This window comes from Ascaphus truei, chromosome 3 (assembly GCF_040206685.1).
Source record: "Ascaphus truei isolate aAscTru1 chromosome 3, aAscTru1.hap1, whole genome shotgun sequence".
NCBI lineage: Eukaryota > Metazoa > Chordata > Amphibia > Anura > Ascaphidae > Ascaphus > Ascaphus truei.
This window is the reverse complement of record NC_134485.1, coordinates 270525752-270546140: the sequence shown is the minus strand read 5'-3', so window position 1 is coordinate 270546140 and position 20389 is coordinate 270525752. Positions and strand designations below refer to the sequence as shown.

The 20389-nt window shown below is 44.2% G+C and overlaps 1 protein-coding gene across 6 annotated transcripts in view; it reads left to right on the top strand.

Annotated features, from left to right (window-relative positions):
- Positions 1-20389, top strand: part of CLYBL (citramalyl-CoA lyase) — a 422234-nt gene that overhangs the window by 320913 nt on the left and 80932 nt on the right. For all 6 annotated transcript variants that reach the window (XR_012799903.1, XM_075590782.1, XM_075590781.1 and 3 more), the window contains one exon: positions 4607-4700. Coding sequence is in view for 5 of the 6 variants with exons in the window: in XM_075590782.1 (XP_075446897.1) it covers positions 4607-4700 (94 nt within the window). In the remaining variant the exon portion in view is untranslated. The remainder of the gene's footprint in view (positions 1-4606; positions 4701-20389) is intronic.

Below are 20389 nucleotides of genomic sequence, written 5' to 3'. Positions count from 1 at the left end.
TTCATATGTGTGAATGAAAACAGAATCTACAGTAAATACAAAGACAGCATCACCGCCCTCCCCTTCCCCCCCCCCCCCCAAATTTTTTAAATATTTTTTTTATAAATGTTTAAATGGAATGCATTAGAGCCGATATCTAGAGTAGCATTACAAAACAGACAGCGATGATGCATTATTCCTAACCTTTTAATATTAATCAAATAAAGTTACATGCATATCTAAATAGCCCCCTTTGTGCTGGATTGGCCTGCAGTGCGTTTCAGAGCAGTACATTGCAGGCCCATCATCACCGAGGAGGGATAAGCTCCTTATGCACATATATAAGTTCATTAAAGGTGTGTGTTTTTGTATGTAAATAGCCCTTCTTAACAACACGGTGCGACTATTCACACCTTTTCAGTCTAAAAAAAAGAAGCTAAATAAATCGGGACATTATGAGAAAAATAAAAGTGCACATACAGTATATACTCAATATTCCGTGCATTTTCACGTAGTCAACAGATTACTATTATTTCTTCACTTTTTTGTAAGAAGTTGTACATTTCTATTTAGGAGAAAAACAAATCTTTTTCGGGGGCACTTTTTGCTTTGCAAAAACAGCTATGCCGTGATCACTGCAGCTCTGGGATTGCTACAGCACACCCCCCCCCCCCCTTTTTGTTATAAAGAAAAAACAAACCTCTGACTAGACTCGGACAAAACAGGTGCTCTTGTATATATTTTTGGGGACATTATTTACTGCACTTATTGCAGTTAGGATATCAGGCAGAAATTTGGAAAACATTCCAACATATTCTAACTTATAAAATAGCATTTGAAAGTTGTGGAGAAGATGATCTTGTATTCCTTTCTATTTAATTTGAGTGTGTTTTTTGAACAAAATGCTTAATAGTATCTTATATAAAGGCTATGTCTTTTGTCACATGGAGCGTATGTTATTTTTAGGAATGTTCCCTCGTTATTACAACTTTAGTATATGTTGTTAGTGAGAACTTAAAGCAATACTGCACTCTGTTCTGCCCGAATTTTTTTTAGGATGTGTCTGTTTTTACCTTAAAGGCTATGGGGGGAGGGGAGAAGCGGGTTCATTAGATTTAAACCGCACTGCTGCCTGTTCCTGGGAACCGCTGGTTGCCGGTAAATTAACATTTTAATCTCCCAACCAAAAGTACTTGCCTGGGAAAACAATATGGCTACCAGGTCAGTCCGTCTTTGCTCGGCAGCCAATAGAAAGCCGCAATGTCATTGGCTTTCTATTGGTGACCCAAGCAGTCATACTTGCCGTTTTATTTTGGTGAAATTGCAAAGTTACATTTATAGGCACCGGGCAGTCCCTTGAGTTACGAGATTTACAGGCACCGGGCAGTCCCTTGAGTTACGAGATTTACAGGCACCGGGCAGTCCCTTGAGTTACGAGATTTACAGGCACCGGGCAGTCCCTTGAGTTACGAGATTTACAGGCACACAGGCAGTCCCTTGAGTTACGAGCACCATGATTAAGTTATGGGACTCCCCAGTTCTGCTAAGGCTAGGGGGTATTAATATTTTTTTTCAGGGGGGATGGGGATGCCACTTTGATTTCACCCAAAGCTTATTTTACCAACATGTTATTATACATTACCATCAGACATTTCCATCTTCCATGAGAAAGTTTCATTTATTCGTAAATAAATATACAACTCATCACGCGTCGTCCTTGCATCGTTGTTCGGGCGGAAAGCTGATGAAGTGTAACTGGTGTGCCACAGCGTTTGCTGCACTTTGTATGAGTACATTAGCAGGTCCTGTACACTGCGTTTCCCACCAGCACACACCTCTGTGATACCACAATGCTCAATATGAGCTTGTAAGGTGGACCTTCTCCCCACTCGTTGTGAAGGTGGATGAACACACTCGTTGGAGGAGCATTTCGTGAACCAATGTTTCTTTTTGAAAGGGGCTAACGTCCCTACATTTAAGCAGCATATATAAACGTCTAACGATTAACCCTTCATTATATCCATACATTTAAACAAAAACATTAATATGGCAATATGTAAAATGCTACTTCCATAAATGCAACTCCTAAAAGTGTCACTTTTTTACAGTAATAAACATATGGATCAACCTTTTGGCCCTTACATTGACCTTTGTCATTGACAATTTCAGCGCTGTTAAGGATTGCCAAAAATATGTGAACATTTCTATACATCTTATGAAATGATTTGAAATATTGGCAGAAATGCAGATACAAAATATAAAACAAACAAATGCCTATATTTCATCACAATTTAGATGTATAGGAATGTTTTGCACATCCTTTCTTACCAATTAGCTTGTAAGCTCCTCGGAGCAGGGACTCCTTCCTTAATGTTACTTTTATGTCTGAAGGACTTATTCCCATGGCCTGTTATTTATACAGTATTATCTGTTATTTATGTGTCTACTCCGTGTATTCCTACTGTGAAGCCCTATGTACATTAATGGCGCTATATAAATAAAGACATACAATACAATACAATTCTTTTTTGCATCACCTGGAATTTAGTTATTGTCTGCTAAAAAGTCCAACTATTGCACATTAATTAGAAATAGAAAGCAAAAGTATCACCGAATCAGAAGTTCTGTTCGCCTTTACCACAAACACCAAGCCCACAGAAATAAAATAAAAAAAGGGACATAATCGTATTCATATAGCTACTAAAATTCATACAGCTAAAACATTTACAACATGTATTATTATTTTTTAGACATGTCCATCATTTTGACCCTCTCTGGCCAAAGCTGGTAAAGAAATGCTCATTAGTATCATTAGGGGTGCATGTGATACATACATACTAGTTGCAATGTAATAATAATATTTGTAGGTACTAAGAAACAATGTTTTTTTGTCAGAATCCTTACTAAGGACTGTATTTCTTTAAAATGCAGCCTCCTTACTTATCCATCCGTCTTGTTTACCAGATCAGCTAAAATGTAAAATAGAACGGTGTCCGTTGCAGTGATGTCAGATGTTTTTTGTTTTTTTAATCTATTAAAAAAAAAAAAAGGGAATGTTTTCATCCACCAGAACAACCGTGCAGGAAGGACAATAATGTATATTTATATATGACATTTTTTTAATGAAAGTTGGCAATGTGTAATAATATGACAGTAAAATCTGATTAAAATGAGATTATAGCTACATTGTGAACACTGTGTAGTCTGCTTCTTAGAAGTGTTTATGGAATTAGCAAAGGCTCAATATGAGCAGCGGTACAGTATGTGAGAGGAAAGTGACGGAAAAAGAGATTGTTGGGACATAGAAACACACGGTAAACCAAGCTCCTATTTATTTATAAAATTTTTTACCAGGAGGTAATGCATTGAGAGTTACCTCTCGTTTTAAAGTTTGTCCTGGTCACAGAGTTATGAGGACAAATACATCATTACAAATACACGGTTACATTAAGGGAACAGGGTATACATTATATACCAGACATTACATGAATAGTTACAGATAATATGTTATAAGCGTATGTAACAGCTACAGACCAGATTACAATGTGAGTGGCAGATATTTTAGAACCGCCATAGCAGGCTTGGTGGGAGGTAGTTAACGCTCATCCAGATGAACACAAAGTGAAAAGAGTCTGTAAATTAATACATACGGCCAGAATTTTCACTGAGGCAAAGAAAAGACCTGTAAAAAATTAGGCAGATTTAGGGTTTAAACAGAAGTGTAATGAAAATGGAAAGGCTATGGAGTCACAGCCCAAGTATTGGGTCGGAAGTCAAGGGGACATAGGCAAAAAGTAAACTGCAAAAAAGCAGGAGATCTTATTCAATATGCCGTGAAGCCGCCTCCCTGTAATAGACAACTTTTTCATCCCATGAAATGGACTAAATATGAAATAATTATCTATTGCCAAGAAACCGTTTCAAAGTATATTAAATAAAGCTTTTAGGGCCCGAAGCAGCTGAACGCAGTGTGATTAGCTGAAAACCTCTGTTGGTTTGAGTAGCAGTTTTTGTTTCGTATAATATTGAGAGAGAGAGAGAGAGAGTCCAATATTGCAGAGTATAATTTTGTTGTACTAAATAAGAGCTGCATGCTTTCGAGTATAATTATAGTCTTTTAAGTACATATTTATACATTAAATTCTAACCATATCTTATCAATCTCCTTATCTTTTTATGTTGATTTTAGTGTATGCCATATTTTGATCACGATGACGCACAACCAGAACTGGTGCTTCTAAAAATGTCTCAATATGTATGCCTGTAAACTATTTTGTAGCATATCTTTTTTATTTGCAGACAGGTTTAGACCCCCAAATTCATACCGTTAGAGGCACAATAATATTGCACAATTTCCCATACAGTTTTAAGTGTAGCGGTTTATGGGTTTTTTTGGGAGGAGAATCACAATGGCAGGTTTATATTTAGCGTTTCATCAATGGTTTTTTAATGATAATTAAATAATTAATTATAATAATTGAATATTTTCTCAGTGAAATACTGCTATATGTGATTGCATGATAAAAGAAAAAGGAAGAATGATTTGTCAAAAATTGGAACTAGTAGGAGGAACTTCCATGTGACATCACTGGATGCATATCTTATCTTCCCTTTATTTTATCTGAAGGACGTTTGTGATGAAGCTTTGAGGAGAGGCCCCCATGTTGGTCTTCACCTGGATGGAGTCGTTTTTGGAGCAGAAGATTTCCGTGCAAGCATAGGTTTGAACTGTTATTGTTTTATAGACATTACCAATTACATTTTCATTCAGTAGGGGAGCGTAATGCTAAAAAAAAGAACATAAAAAGTACATAGTGTAATAGTTCATGATATAGATGGCATAAAGTATCCCAATGCACTGATGTGGATGAAAGAGACAAGCCTTCTCTATCATCCTCAGCATGTAAGGAGTGGAGAGAGAAAAAAGATAGTATAGTTTTTTTTAATATCAAAGATGAAATCTTAGTAAAAACACACTAAGGCCGCGCGTATAGTGCCCGCAACCGGCGACAGGTGAAGTCACCTGTCGCCGCTAGTGAAAGTTATATTTCACTTTGCGGCGGCGGCGCAGGCTTCCGGGCATTTGTTCAGGGGCTGTCACATGAGGCGACAGCCCTTGAAAAATCAAATATTCCCAGCTTCCAAAGTCCGCAACGCGCTGTTGCTCCGTCACATTGCCGCCATCGCGCTTACTGTAAGCGCACGCGGCGGCGGCAATCTATTTGTTTTTGGGAAGTGACGCCCTTTGCGGGCACTATACGCACAGCCTAACAAACAAAGTATCAATGAGCTCTGCTCATAAAAAGTATCCATTGGACCCCACCACAAACACCCGACTTGCACTGTTGCCCCACTTCCAGCTGGATGGCCTTCAGTTCGTATAACTACAGGTTCCCCCAAGGCGATCTAGGACATCTGGTCGCGGCCAAATCACTGCTGGCGCTCTGCCACAATGCAAGTCGCCGCGGGGACTGCTCACCACAGAAAACCTTACCGCAGGGCACCTTGCCGCTGAACAGCTCGCTGCCGATAGGATCACCCCACTGACTGACTGCATCTTTAAAGGTCTGCTTGGATCTCCTTGCCGGCCGCTGCCATCATAAGCCGCAGGGCAACTTGTGCGGCAGCCGATCCAAAGCCATTTGTGAGCACGCCTGTACGTGCGCACGGCAGCACACTTGGCACGCCCGCCAGCCAGCAGCCAGGGCACATTTTTACATGTTCCACGGGAAATTTCTCGCCGGTCTCCGAGCAGATCTTTAAAGAAGGCGGTGGCTAGCAGGGAAATCCGATTGATGGCGAGATGCACAGCGGCGAGGTGCGCTACAGTTAGGTGTCTTGCGGTGAGTAGTCCCGGCATCGACTTGTGTTGCGGCAGAGGGCCAGCAGCGATTTGGTCGCAGCCACACGGCCATGCCCACACATCCCATTCCGCCCTCAGGGTGGGTTGGGTAGCTGGTCATTCCCTCACTTCCGAAACAATACGATCCAACGCGTTTCACCAACAATTGGGTATCCCCCTTAAATGACGTCATGGTGCAAAGATTAAAAGCAGCATTTTAATAGTACGAATTCTGCCCTATTAAAATATAATTAATATGCAGTACATAACAGTATGGAATGTGTGGGGGGTAAACAGAATATGTATATAAAGACTAGTGGTTTGAAGGACCCTTCTTTTATATATATAAAAAATCAAAATATAATAATGTGTTTCAGCACTCGCTGACTAATAGAATAATATAAAACTTTGGAATATGCCAAAATGAAAAATGTAACAATAGAAGCACAAGATGTAAAAATTGGAACAATGCAAGTGAAAATCACACATGAACACAAATGACCCTCTAAATGCAAACAAGGTGGGGGAACAACACAGGGGACGGGGGAAAGACAGGGAAAACCACAATGGGAAAGTGGGGTGAGACAGGGGGTAAGCAGACTGTGCAAACCCAATGAATGAACAAATGTAATAAATAACACCCCTGGTTGGAGCAGCAAGAGAAAGTGAGAGCTGGGGATTCACATATTGAGGACTATTGACGGTTGGATACATATTCTCTTTGTTGCATCGGGACTCGCGTTAGGCATTTGTGCATTTATATTATTTTTACCTTTTTCCATTCATTGGGTTTGCTCAGTCTGTTGGGGATGCAGGGTTAGAGAAGTAGCTTTGGTCCTAGTGGACCTGAGGGAATGGGCCTAAGGAAGGGGTCTTAACCCCGAAACGTTGCCCCTCTACATCCCTCCCCACTCACCCCCTTTTCCCCACCCCACTTTCCCAGTCTTTCCCCCGTCCCCTGTGTTGTTCCCCCACATTGTTTGCATTTAGAGGGCCATTTGTGTTCATGTGTGATTTTCACTTGCATTGTTCCAATTTTTATAACTTGTGCTTCTATTATGACATTTTTCATTTTGGCATATTCCAACATTTTATATTATTCTATTAGTCAGCGAGTGCTGGAACACATTATTGTATTTTGGTTATTATTTTGGCAGAATTAAGGTGGTCCTTGTTCCTTTTGCACCCTGCATTGAGTTTAACATAATTTTGGAGACCTGTCTATCCCTTTTTGTTACCTTCTTTTATATATGTATCAGAGAATAATAATAGTTTCGACGTGTAGAGGCAGGACACATCTTGCGTAGCCCATACAAAATCCTCCAGCCATTCTATAGAACTCAAAATATTAAAATATGAGCAGTGTCCTTCGAGTATGAAATGTCCATAATAATAGCACATGTTACAAAGTGTCACATTTCATGTAGTGGTTGCATGCAGCAACATATCACCAGGGCTTTAAAATGGCGTTACTTCCTCGAATTAAAGCAGTGAGAAATGTTGTGTGTAATTGCTTTAAATTGTCCTGGTGAGATGACAGTCAATATAATCCAAATTGTGTAATAAAATTACAGTATGAAAGAAATAAGCTAAAAAAACGCTCTAAATGGGAAAATATATGTGGCATACAGTATATTACCTCGTGAAAAGTATCAACATTTCCCATCTTAAAGCAGCAAAACATGTGAAATCTTATATGGGTTTAAAAAAAAAAAATCAGTTCTGTAGTATTATATAATTCTTGCTGCGTATTTTATTTTGTATTATTCAACTCTTAATGCCATTTTGAAATAGTTTTAAAGCATCCTTTGATTTCCAAAGCAGGTTTAAGCTGCGTCCCCGGTGGCCGCGGCTGCGTGAACAATAGCGTGTGCGCAGCACACAAGGTACAGCCCTCTATTGAGCAGGCCCCAGTCGGCGTGTGTGGGCGGGCGCACAGGGCGCGACCGCCTTTGCCAAAAGACAAGATTTTCAGCCAATGAGGGACAACCAGCCGCGTGTCGTCATGTCGGCGCACACGCCACGCCCACTACGTTGCGATCTCCTGCTCTTCACCACAGACCACAGGTCGTGGCTCACTCTGGTGCACACGCCGCTAGGCGCTCTGACGCGCACGTGCACGCAGTGACTGGGGCCGTAGCCTCAGCCCACCTCCCAAGCAGTGCAATATTTTTGTAACACTTTCCTGTTTGTGATAATTTGGTGCCAATGTTCCCAGCAGTTTGAGCTGCAAACTGTAACAATAGATAATGTTAACTTAATACTTTAAGGATACATTGTAGCTGATGAGTTACACTGACTGAAGCAGCTATTATGTTAGGCACCCAATCAGGATTTATAACAGGAGCACCAAGGGATTGCCAGTTTAGGTAAGAATGTAGAATTATAAATTGTCACATACTTTACATATACAAATAAGAAAAGAAAAAAAAGGGGCGGGGGGAATGTAATATTGCTATTTTAAGCCTTTTTCAAAATTCTGTGGAAAGATTGAAATCCAAAACGTTTATTATGGTCGGGTCAAAGAGGAAAAGCTCAGACCAGCATAGCCTGAAAACTATTAATGAAGTGTAAACCTAGTTGAGACGTTTCAGGCAGCCATATTTACTAAGTCAAGAAAGTGTTTCCTCCCCATTGTAATAAGAGGGTAAAATAGAAGTAGATGGGTTGGAGCGTGTAGAAAATGTTTAGATCTTGTGCATCTTCAAAATGCTGGCGTCGCAGACCAATCCTAAAATAGTTTATTGAGAGTGGGAGTAAATGCAATATTATTATCAGTTTCATGGAATAATGTCTGAGAGATGGTCAAATCTGGCTCATTACCTTATGGCAATTCTTCTTCATGTGTGGTAAAGAGAAAGAATAAAGAACGGGTGCAGAAGAGGTACCTGGGGGAAATATGAGTGGCATAAAGGTGGTGAGAAGGTTACTGAATGTCTGCCTTCAGGAGATAGTTGTTCAGCTGGAATTTAAAAAGAGAGTAAGTGAGTACCTACCATGTAATGCTTGGAGAAAAATAAAGTGGTAATCACAGTGTTTTATAGGACACATGTAGTCAATCGTTTTGGTGAACTGTTTGTGAACCATAATGTTAAGTCAACATACAGTAATACATGAGCACACATTTGAGCACCACATGAACATAACATATCTCACATACCATTGCAAATGACAGGAGCTTGCTTACTATTGAGAACTGATGTATATCTCTTTGTTTTTTTTAAGGCTGAGTCCATGGTGCCTCAGCCCGTACGGAGGCGCGCTGAGGCTGAGGGAAAGCGGGTGCTTTCCCTGGCCTTGGTTAGCGCGCCGTCCGGGGGCGTGTCGGGGGGCGGGCCAGTGATGTCACGGAGCCGGTTTGCCCTCATTGGGGCGAACCGCTCACGTGACCGGCCCTGCGCTTCTTTGAGCTCTTGAATTTAAAATTTTGCTAAGACTTACGCTTCCGCACGCTTGCGGAAGCGTGCGCGAGCCCCTGCTAAAGCCGCTCTCATTGCGGCTGCAGGGGCTCGCTGCCGAGCAGCAGCGCGCCTCAGCACGGGTCAGCGCTTCATGCCCGAGGCCTAAAGCAGCAATACTACACTGCCCCCCCCCCTTTTTTTTATTTATTTATTATTTGTATATGTAAAGTATGTGACAATGTATCATTCTACATCCTTACCTAAGCTGGCAATCTCCTGTTATAAATCTGTAAACACCCTGATTGTGTGCCTAAGATAATGGCCGCCTTTCAGTTTCAATATCCTTCAGTCAGCGTAAATCAGCAGCTATAATATATATATATATCCTGTTCTTACTAAGGTAACATTTTTATTGTTACAGTTTGCAGCTCAAACTGCTGGGAACATCTGGCAACAAATTATCACAAACAGGAAAGTGTTGCACAGATCTTGCACAGCCCCCCCCCCCCTCCCCACACACACACACCACAGCAGTCCATTTTGCCCCCCCTCCTTCCACTTCTCTCGGCTAGAAATCCTGTGTTTGCAGCAGTGAGAGGGCATTAGAACACGCCCTCTCTCTACCCATTGGTCAGAGCAGAGTCATGTGACACTGCTCTGAGCCTGAAAGTATCTCTGCAGTGTCCCGTCAAGCACAAAGCTTGGGAGAGCGTGCGGGCACACGCATGAGCGCCCACGCACAGCGCGCGCGTGAACAGGAGGATTCCCATCCACAGAGGTAAGCGCGCTAAGCACCAAGCGCATAGCGAGCTCAGCACCAGCGGGGACTCAGCCTAAAGAGGCAGAAAATCATTTCTGTGGAGCCAAGAGACCATCAGGTTTATAGCAGGAGATTACGGCTAATATATGGCAAGAGTATTTAATAGAGCTGGTTTTAGGTTGGTGCAACCAGCACCATTGCATCTAAATCTACCACATTTCTGCAAGGGACAATATGGACAGGTTTGCTTGATCCAGCTGTATACTAGAGATGGAATAGGCAGCTGCTCTAAAAATATAGTTTATGACAGCGGTACGCAAACTGGGGAGGGCACCCCCAGGAGTGGGGCAGGAGATTTTGCTGGGGGGGGCGTGGGCCGTTGCAGATGCCCTGTGCTCTTCCCCATGGCATTTAAGTTAAATGCCGTGGGATCGCGTGAGGCCCCTGCAACACTTTACTTACCCAGATTCAGCCACTCTGTGACTTGTCGACATGGGAATGCGGCGTCAAGTGACGTCACAAGCGTCAAATGACACCACGGGTCACGTGACATGACGTCACATGAGCCCACAGCGTAATTTAACACAGCTTTAATGAAGGGAGGGAGGCGCGGAAGACGCAGCAGGGAAGACGGGGGCGCAGTGCAAAAAGTTTGCGCTCCCTTGTTCTATGATAATTTATTGAAACAAAGTACAAGTTTTTTTTATCAAGCTTTTCATGTCGTCTACACTTACTGTTGCCATATCTGTGAACTTTTGTACAGACCACTGGAAACTAGTACATTTGGTTACACTGCATTGTGTCCTGACTTAGTCAATCCTTATTCCTCTGCCTGTTAGTGAGCCACTTTCAGCATTTCAATGTTACTTTCTCCCTTGCTTCTTTTGAGCAGTTTTGAGCAAAACTGGCAAATGTTGGATAACCATCACAAATATTTGCTCAGCATTGGCAACTCTGTGCATATTCTGTTAAAAAGGTCTCTCTTCATCAAACTTGATTACTGGATCTGGTACCTGGGTAATTAGTGAAGTAATACTGGTGGCGGGCATAGTGTGTGAAAATAGGATGGTGTCTATGGCCTAAGGCAAAACTGTCTGTAGGCAGCTGTTGGCTGAATTGCTCTGAATCGGGGATCCCCAGTCCTTTTTCCCCAGTGTGATTATCATCTTATAACTGTCAAAGTGAGTACAGTTTCTGCCTCAGCCTGTGACATCAGTAATTGACAACTGAGAGTCTCAATCTCATTACTGATGTGATACATCAGTGACTCATTACACAGTGATAGTGAGGATAAGGGCTGGGTCCCGCTGCGTCTTGCTCACCATTTCCTTGTAGCCTCCCGAGCCGGTCCCAGTCCCTCCTCACTGCACAGCTTACTACTTGCTGGGACGCGTCAGCCAGCAGGGGATACACGAGGATCGTGTTCCCGTGCGGCGACGCGTCACATGGTGCGCGAGGGAGCCAATCACAGACTGGCTCCCATCAACCAATGGCAAGCCAGCTAGTGATAGCCAATGGGTGACATCATTTTAAAACCAGGAAGAAGGAAAACTTCAAACTGGCAAACAGCAGTTACAACACGCAGTTACAACACACACACACACACACACACCACCACCAACACACCCTTCCCCCTCCCCCTTGGGCTGCTGCAGTGCTGTGAGCTCTATTGTTGTGCCCCCTGTCATGGCCACGCCCCCTGACCCATTTGGCCACGCCCCCCGCTCGCAAAAATGCTCCCTACGGACCGCAAATAGTTTCAAGTGCCTCTCCACGCGCTGCCTGTCTGCAGTGCGGGCGCGTGGTCTGAGGCAACGGGGCCTTAGCCTAAGGATCCTGATGAACCAAAGTCCACAACTTCTGAGTGTGCAAGGGCAACCAACCTCCCGTCACCCATCCCAATACATGAGGATGAGTGAGCTTAACTGAGTACTAGTAATACCCAGTGAGGAGGATGCTAAACAGGCCTTAAACTCTGTGTGCAAGAGTCCCTCCAGCATCACATGTTACATGAGAGCGTTATCAGATTCTTACTCACCAGCAGTCAGGAAGGATTTCTGAACTGCCCCTAGCTCTTCTATATGGTCATACTCGCATAAGTCTGGCGAACGTTTTGCGGTGAAATGGTGAAGATTTTTGCATCTAAGTCTTTGCAAACAATTGAATGAAAAAATGTACCGCAAGCAATTCCCATTCCTGTATTGAGCATTTCTGCATTGTGAAAGAAGGAAAACCTTGAAAACCAGCTTCTGTTGGCATGGAGACTACAGGGGGAGGCAAGAACGGCGTTAACATTGAAACTGCCATGCTGAACTTCTTCCTCAGGACTCTGCTGTGGCCAGTTTATCAGCTCATTGGTACAGAATTGCTATGGTACAGAGAGTAGTAGGTCAAAGAACGATACATTTGTTGCTCCAGGTTGAATGGACCCTTTCCTTACATGGTACCAGCTGCAGAGCACAGCACCACATTATCATTCTCCTTCTGATATCATGAATGGGAAGGAGGAGGAGAACATGGCTTGGAAGAGCAAAGCACATCTAGCTGCTGGGACTCAGAAGTAAGTGCAAGAATCCATCCTTCTGCACCTATAATTCAATTGTGCAGGGGAAGGTTAAACATAAGGAAGGTATGGTGGCCATAGAGAAAGGAGGAGATCATAGGTGAGGAACTGGGGTGTCCTAGAGAAAGCACAGGGAAGGATCCTTCACCCCCCATATTTTCCCAAAGTATGATCCCAGCAGATTTGTCCTTAGCCTGGTAGGGTCTATTGGTGGTAGCCTGCTTCCCCCTCACCCACCCAGTGACTATGCGAACATGTTCCTATATATGTCTCCCGTGGCGGATTTCCCATTAGACCCGGTAGACCCGGGCCTAGGGCGGCAACATTTTTGGGGCAGCAAATGTTTTCTTTTTTTTTCTTTCCCATTTACAGAGGCCTCACTTTCTTCCCCACTGATTGCCGGGGGAGAGCGTGGAGCCTCTGTTCTTACCTTCTCCTTCATGCCGCTCTCCTCCTCCTGTAGCATCTGATGCTATGACATCACATGGCGACTCTTTGCCATGACAACGTGACGTCAGATGGCATTGCGTTGTCATGGAAATGCTTTGTGACATTGCGGCGTCATTTGAAGCGACAACGCTGTAGAAGGAGGAGGGCGGCGCTGCAGGAGGAGGCTGCCCGGGCGGCAAAAAGATATGTGCCTATGAGAGACAATATTTTAAATCCACCACTGTATGTCTGTCTGTCTGTGTGTCTCTGTGAGTATGTATGTGTGGATGGCCAAGTATGTGACCTTGTGTAGTTCAGTATGCAAATATGTGGCTATCAATTGTTGTTTTAGTGTCTCTTCAGTCCCCTGAGCCAATTACCCTACATTACAACTCACCTTCACGAGGGGCGTGGCCTGGAGCAAATTCAAGAAGGCTGTGTAGCTCTGAAGCTCCCTGACAAAGGTTTAATAATCCTAATCAATGCTGGTCCATAACCAACCAAATTAAATAAAAAAGCATATATATTGACAAATAAGTGAATAAGGACTATTGGGAAACAAAAATCAAAACAATTGGACAATATTTAACCAAATTACGATAGATTTCGTTGTGAGGCCTAACAAGTAAGGCCACGCCACCTGGGCCTGGAACTCGGGAACCAGGACAAGATTAAGGGCCATCCCCCCCTCACTACCCAAACTGCCCGGATAGACGTCTATCCTTGGTAAGGGGGAACGAAGAAAAGAAAAATGGAGAGGTGAAAAATTGTGAATTCGAGCCTCCCCTGTACAGCTCTGTCTCATCTAGCATGGCCATAACAGCCTTATCATATCATTGGAACAATTATTATCACTATTGGTGCGTCGTGGGACTACAGACATTCAAATCAATATAAAGGCAGAATAAAAGTGTTTGTGTCTCGAGGAAGACCCGCAGGTTTATTCTCCCTGTTTTCCCCTTGGGAAGCTGGGTTACCTGCTTGCAGAGGAGGCGGCGAGGCCATGAAGGATCGTGGTGGGCATTATGATCTGGCGCGCCGCCAGATTGCGGCTTGGGTTTACCTACCTTATTGAACCAGCGATTGCAGCCGCGAGAGACCACACAGTGAGTGGATCCTTCGGGAGAGAGAGGTGAAGGTAAGGGCTCATTCGACTTGAACCCCCGACACTGAGACGGGAGTGCCATTGGTGCAGTGCCAGAGAAACAGGAACAGCTGCCATTTTAACTCGGAGCTCCGATATAGTGTCACCGGAATGCACAGACTTGTCTTCCCCTGCTCCTTTGACCATTTGTCGGAGCCTTTCACAGGCGGTGGGAACCCGGGGGACAACAGGATTTGGTGTGGAGGCGGATAAGAGGAGCAGCGGAGGCTCCCCTGAGGCGACATTGCCTGAGACAGTTACGGGGTCACAGCGGTGGGCGAATCTTCTCCCCCCCCTCCATGTGAGCCGTAGATTGGGCCCGGTGGTGGCCTCTGTGGGTGGAAAGGATCTTCCCCCTGGGTGGTGGGAGTCTCGGACCTTCCCGATACAGGCCCTGATCCAGTGCTGATGAGATGGCCGCCATTGGCCTGTGAGAGGGGGAACAGTCGTTCAGGGGGAGTGAGAGGCCCAGGGGAGGGCACTCTCCATTGTTGGGAGCATCTGCTGAGGGCTGGTGGGGCTGAGCAGCTTAGGCAGCAGAGTTCAGGGGTTTTGGAGGAAAAGTAGGCTGGCAGTCCCCAGTTCATAACCCCTGTCCAAAGTGGAAAACAACAAGTGTCTGTACTCAATAAATAACAATAATAAAGACTGTACTAAGCATAAATAATATACTGCAATAAGCACACGGAAAAATAAAGAAAAATTCAATTTTTGAGGATATAATAACACCAACAGAGTGCTAAAAACACACCACAGAATACCACCCACATAGGAAGGGGGGGGGGATGTAAAGAGACTTTATTACCCTCATTTCATTAAAAATTCAAATGAAGGTGGGGCTCATGTGCGACGACTAAGGGAATGGTTACCTGATTCCATAGCCTCGCATTCCCCGGCACATTAAAGTACTGAAAACAGCACTAACCGACAACCAATCTCTCACTAGAGCCACATTCCAACATCGGAGAATGTCAGGATGTCAACTCGATCAAAAACAAGAAGAACCTCACCAAATTTTACGTATTACTTCCAGAGTAAGAAGCGGGTGAGAGCGGGAGGACACACGGCCCCAGCCGCATGCAGTGGGGCTGATTCTGAGCGGGTGACAATGGAGAGGAATGGAAGGCAGGGAGAGATCGAGACCTTGTCAATAGAAGTGACCTCAAGGCATTTGTTGTCGAAATTAAGTCCCTCTTTCAGTCGGAGATGGCTGAACTACGGAAAGATATCAATACCATTGGCAATAGAACAGACGAAATGGAAAAGAGACGGGATGCCACGATAAAAGCCCTGCACAAAACTGAGAAATCCACCTCTCATCTGAAGTCCCTAATGTCAGACCTAACTGACTAACAGGAGGGCACAGAAAATAGGGAACGTAGGAATAATATCAGAGTCAGAGGGGACAGAGGCCATCTCAGATGCAGAGGAGTTTATAACAAAATGGTTGACTAGCACGATGCCTGACAAATCTGAGGCACAACTTCAGCTTGATCGCTGCCACAGAGCCCTGTGCACCAGACCCCAAACTGGAGACCCCCCCAGAGACATCATATGTGCTTCCATTATTTCAAAGTGAAAGATGCTTTATGCCAAATCACAAGGAACACACCATCGAACGAATTTAAGGGAAATAATCTCCAGATTTTCCAAAACCTATCCCGGTCACTTTAAACAGAAGGCTGCAACCTATAACAAAAATTCTATGTGACAAGGAGATCCGATACAGATGGATTTTCCCAGTCAGATTATTGGTCATCAGAGGTGAAAAAGATATCTCCATGAAAGACCTAGATGAGGGAGAAACCTTTCTTGAAAAATTTGGCCTAAAAATGGACTCCACTCACCACGATTCAGAAGAGGGGTCTGCTCCTGACACAGCATGGAAGGAAGTGAGGAGCACTGCACATGGGAGGAAGGATAGAGAGGCTAATTGATATCAATTACGCTCTTAAAGGGACCTCGCCCCATTCAGACTGACTACACAGTTAAAACGTTTTAAAAGTTTAAAGTGGTACTGCACCCTCTGGATACAGCCCAAAAGGAGCTCACCGGTAAAGATGAGGCATACCCAGACCTACTGCATGGAGGAGATGGATGCCCGTGGTGGAGGAGCAATATAATATATATATATATATATATATATATATATATATATATATATATATATATATATATATATATACTGTATCTAATTCTGTGCATACATCTGTAGCCTCATTTCCCCGTGACTAAGGGAACTACGTGTGCTGAGTACCTGTTTAGCGTACAGGAGGGCTAATCCTCCGCCACTGGGAGCATGGGGTGATGACGTTCTCTTCTAGATACAGCACCTCCACCTGGGAGGGATCCTAGCGCAGCAGAATAACCCCTCACAGGAACCAATACAATCCGTAAATAAATATACACACACGGATATAACTAACTTATATTTACTGACACACATCTAATAACACAATAGCAATACAGCCCCCCCACAATGCAATACCCACAGCACAATAACACCACCCCGGTGGAACCCCCAAAGTACTGAGGGTGCCCTGGGCACCTAACCACGCCGGTGTCCACAGAGTCAGACCCACCCAAGTGTGTGGAGTAGTGCTACCCCCTGTGTGTCGCCATTGGTGCACATTGGGTACCTTCCTGGTCTTAGGCCAGACCAAGTCTACTTGGATGGTGGATCAGCAGAACCCCAACGTGATCCCACAACGCGGTCTACCAGATCCTTTCCCTCTCCTTCTCGAAAGCGTCCTCCTCTTCAGGGAGCTCCAGCTGGAGGATGTCCCTTAATGTCTTTGATACTTTGTCCGTTGTCTGGTCCCAGACCGCAGGTCGCAGATTACACGTGGCCGTCCGGTCACCGTGGTGATACTAACACTAAGTGCTATTGGGAGCTTCCCTATCTGGTGGCCTTCTCAACAGTACAACAAGCTATAGTGGTCGGGGTTTAGCTGGGGGCCTAAGGGGATGTCTGGCCTAGTTCAGCGGAGCACTACTCCTTGGACCTTACCTCACACCTTGCCATCCTGCTCCCGACTGATGCACGGTCCTAAGCGCGCCAAATGTATCTTTTTCCTTTCTGTGGATTCGGGAGCCCTATTGGCTATCAGGCCCCACGTGATGTAAAGCCCCGAGGCTGCTGGAACTCGTAGTCCCATTCGGAGCCTTTCTAATGGCCGCCACACATACTGCACACTGCACATGCGCAAGGCTTCCATTGCACAAGCGCAACTGTCCAAGATGGCGGCCCCCTGTTGTCGGGTGTGCCGCGGAGTTCCGGCGATCTGGTTGCCAGCCTGCAGCCTTCCCCCCATCTGGCCAGAGGTAAAAGGGGTGGAAATGTTTTTGAGAACGTCTTGTGCATAGTAGACAGACAAGGGAATGACTCCCTGATTGGGTGCTCTAATGTCCTCCTGGTGAACCGTGCAGTCTCAATAATGCATTTCAATGGTTTAAATGAGCAGGGTTCCCAGCCCCAGATTGATGAATAATGTCAATGGTTAAATCCCAGCATTTGCAAAATCACAAGGCAATGCATGCCACCATGGGGAAAAAAGCCTTCTAACCTGACCGGTGAACTGGTAGCTCCACCCGGCGGTCCCTCTCTGGGCGGGCTTCACGATCCCCGTGGCTTCTCGTAGCAAACATACTCACAGAGCTGCTTTTGTTCCGTTATGGGGGAGAAAATTCACTTCTGCTCCGTCACGTGCGTCCGTCCCGGCGGTAGGATCCAAAATGCGAGTGAAGGGACTATGAGCACTGCTTGATAAGATCAGGCTGGAGGCATAGTGCAGTACAAAAAAGCTTTATTGCGGCATAAGGGCCAAGATTAAAAAAGACATGAAGACCAATCCTCTGACGCGTTTCGTCTTTCGACTTTATCAAGCAGTGCTCATAGTCCCTTCACTCGCGTCTTGTGCATAGTGTCTAGCTTGCAGAAATGGGAAGAGGTATTTGTGTGGAACGTTATATTTGTCTTTTAATTCTTGAAACGACTTGAGTTGGCCATTGTGTACAATTATTATGTCTTTAATCGATTTTATGTTTTCCCATACTCTTAAACTTACACTACATGTGCCATTTTGAAAGTCGGTGTTTCACAAAATGGTAGGTTTATTGAATGATGTTTCCCTATTTGAAGTGATTGTCTCATGTATTGCCAGGCTTTACATGGCTTTATAAATAAAGGGTTGTTTTTACATTCTTTTGGGATCTTGGACGTCGGTGTAATATGTATTTTAAACTTGTGTGGTCTGCTAGATGTTGATGTTAATGTCTTTTCGTGTCTGTAAATCCAGAATACAGTCAATAGCATTTGGATTAGGCTTGATACATTATACAGTTTAATATTTGGAAGCTTTATGCCTCAGTTTGCTTTGGTTTGTTGCAATTTTAATAGACTGATTCTGGGTTTATGTCCGTTCCATATACATTTTTGGAATCTGCAGTTAATAGTTTTATATCTTTATTTTTTATGTATATCGGAAGTGTCATGTACAGCACATCTGTGAGAACGTGACCTGCCTACGGGACAAGGGTTAGTACACAGCTCGCAAGCTGGCCCACTTTTCACCTTCGCAAAGGTCCCTCAAATGAGCAATATCTCCACTCAATCGTTCTCGAACAGCACCCAAGTGAGCACATGACTTATATATGCAACCAGTGTTAATACACACGGCTACTCTAGCCAACTCACCTTTCTTCTCCGCAAGGTACTTTCAATGAGTTAATATTGACCCCCTACTCAATTGCAATCATATCTATGCGCTGCCACCATCCAAGAATTATGCAAATAAAAGATGTAAGTTAATATATCTGCCAGGGTCTCAGGTTGCTCTTTATAATAGAAAAACTATGCGCTTGACACACACAAATATGTTGTAGCAAAATGTGTCAGAAAATTTAAATACTCTCTCCAGAGAATGCAACAGTTCATTCAGAGCCCCAAAGAATCCCGTATTAAATATTTTAATATATATAATAAAATACAGTGCTGCCAACTGGCCAGCCTCTGTGGCTGACTTAGGACTCCAGTCCTTAACCCACTCTCTCACTTCAGGTGGGCACAAGGTTAAAAATGTATTTATTTTTATTTATAAAAATGTTTTACCAGGAAGTAATACATTGAGAGTTACCTCTCGTTTTCAAGTATGTCCTGGGCACAGAGTTATAACAATACATGGTTACATTAAAAGAACAGGGTTATTCAGTGAATTCACAGACATTTCATGCACAGATAGAGTTGGAAAATTGGGTACAGGGGATAAAGGGCTGGTGAGTTTCAGATTGAAATAGAGAAGCTTTAACATCACCAAACATCAGCGACCGGCAGTAAATGGCTCACACCCTTTAACTGCCCTTCGGCTGCACCCAAGCCTGTCTGCATTTGGGGCGACACAGATGTACACTGAAAAGGTTTAGATAGAATGCAGCTGCAAATTCAAAGTTCTTTGTCCTCTTGGCTCATTAACATTCCAGTGGGTGGGGTTGACGTTGTACAACGTACAACCAAATGTTAACCCTTAGCATGCTGATCCTTTTCAGAGGGGAGAAGCTTTTGGGGAGCCCCGTTATGAGTCCGCCTTTGGGGCAACGCAGATGTACAATCATGAACTATGAGATCCAATAACCCTTCAAAGCTTTCAATTTCCTGGCCCTCAACCAACTGCTTGCACAAAGATGTCAGACACCCCACCAGCTCAGAAAAGCCACCGGTACCACCGTGCTGAAGGGCTCTGAACTTTTGTCGGTAGGTTTCAGGGGTGATGTTGAAATGGTGCAGCAATGCAGCTTTGATGGCCTCATAATCGTTGTCAAAGTGTGCAGGCAGACCAGTCAAGACATTCGTGGATCTTTCATTCAATTTGGGTGTAGATATGTTGCCCACTGATCATGTGGCAACTGATACTGCCTGTAGGTTTTTTCAAAACCACGCAGGAAAGTATCCAGGTCCCCATCTTTTTCCAGGCTTGGGAAAAAGTCCTTATGGGGTTTGGAAGGGCTTGACTCTCTGCTGCTTTGTGCTGACGATTTCCCTCTGGAGCTTGGCAAGTTCCAGCTGGTGACATAGGTCCGCAGCATATCTTTCCCACGCATCCTCGCGTTCTGCAGCATATTGCTTGCTTCGCGTTTTGAAGCTTGTGTTTCTCTTTCTCTCTCAGCCTCACGCTCTTGAAACTAGGTGATAAGCTGCAACCGCATTGCTTCATCTACTGGTCCCAGATACTAGAGAGGTGTTTGCAAGTACACATCCAGGGCACTGACAGGGTGA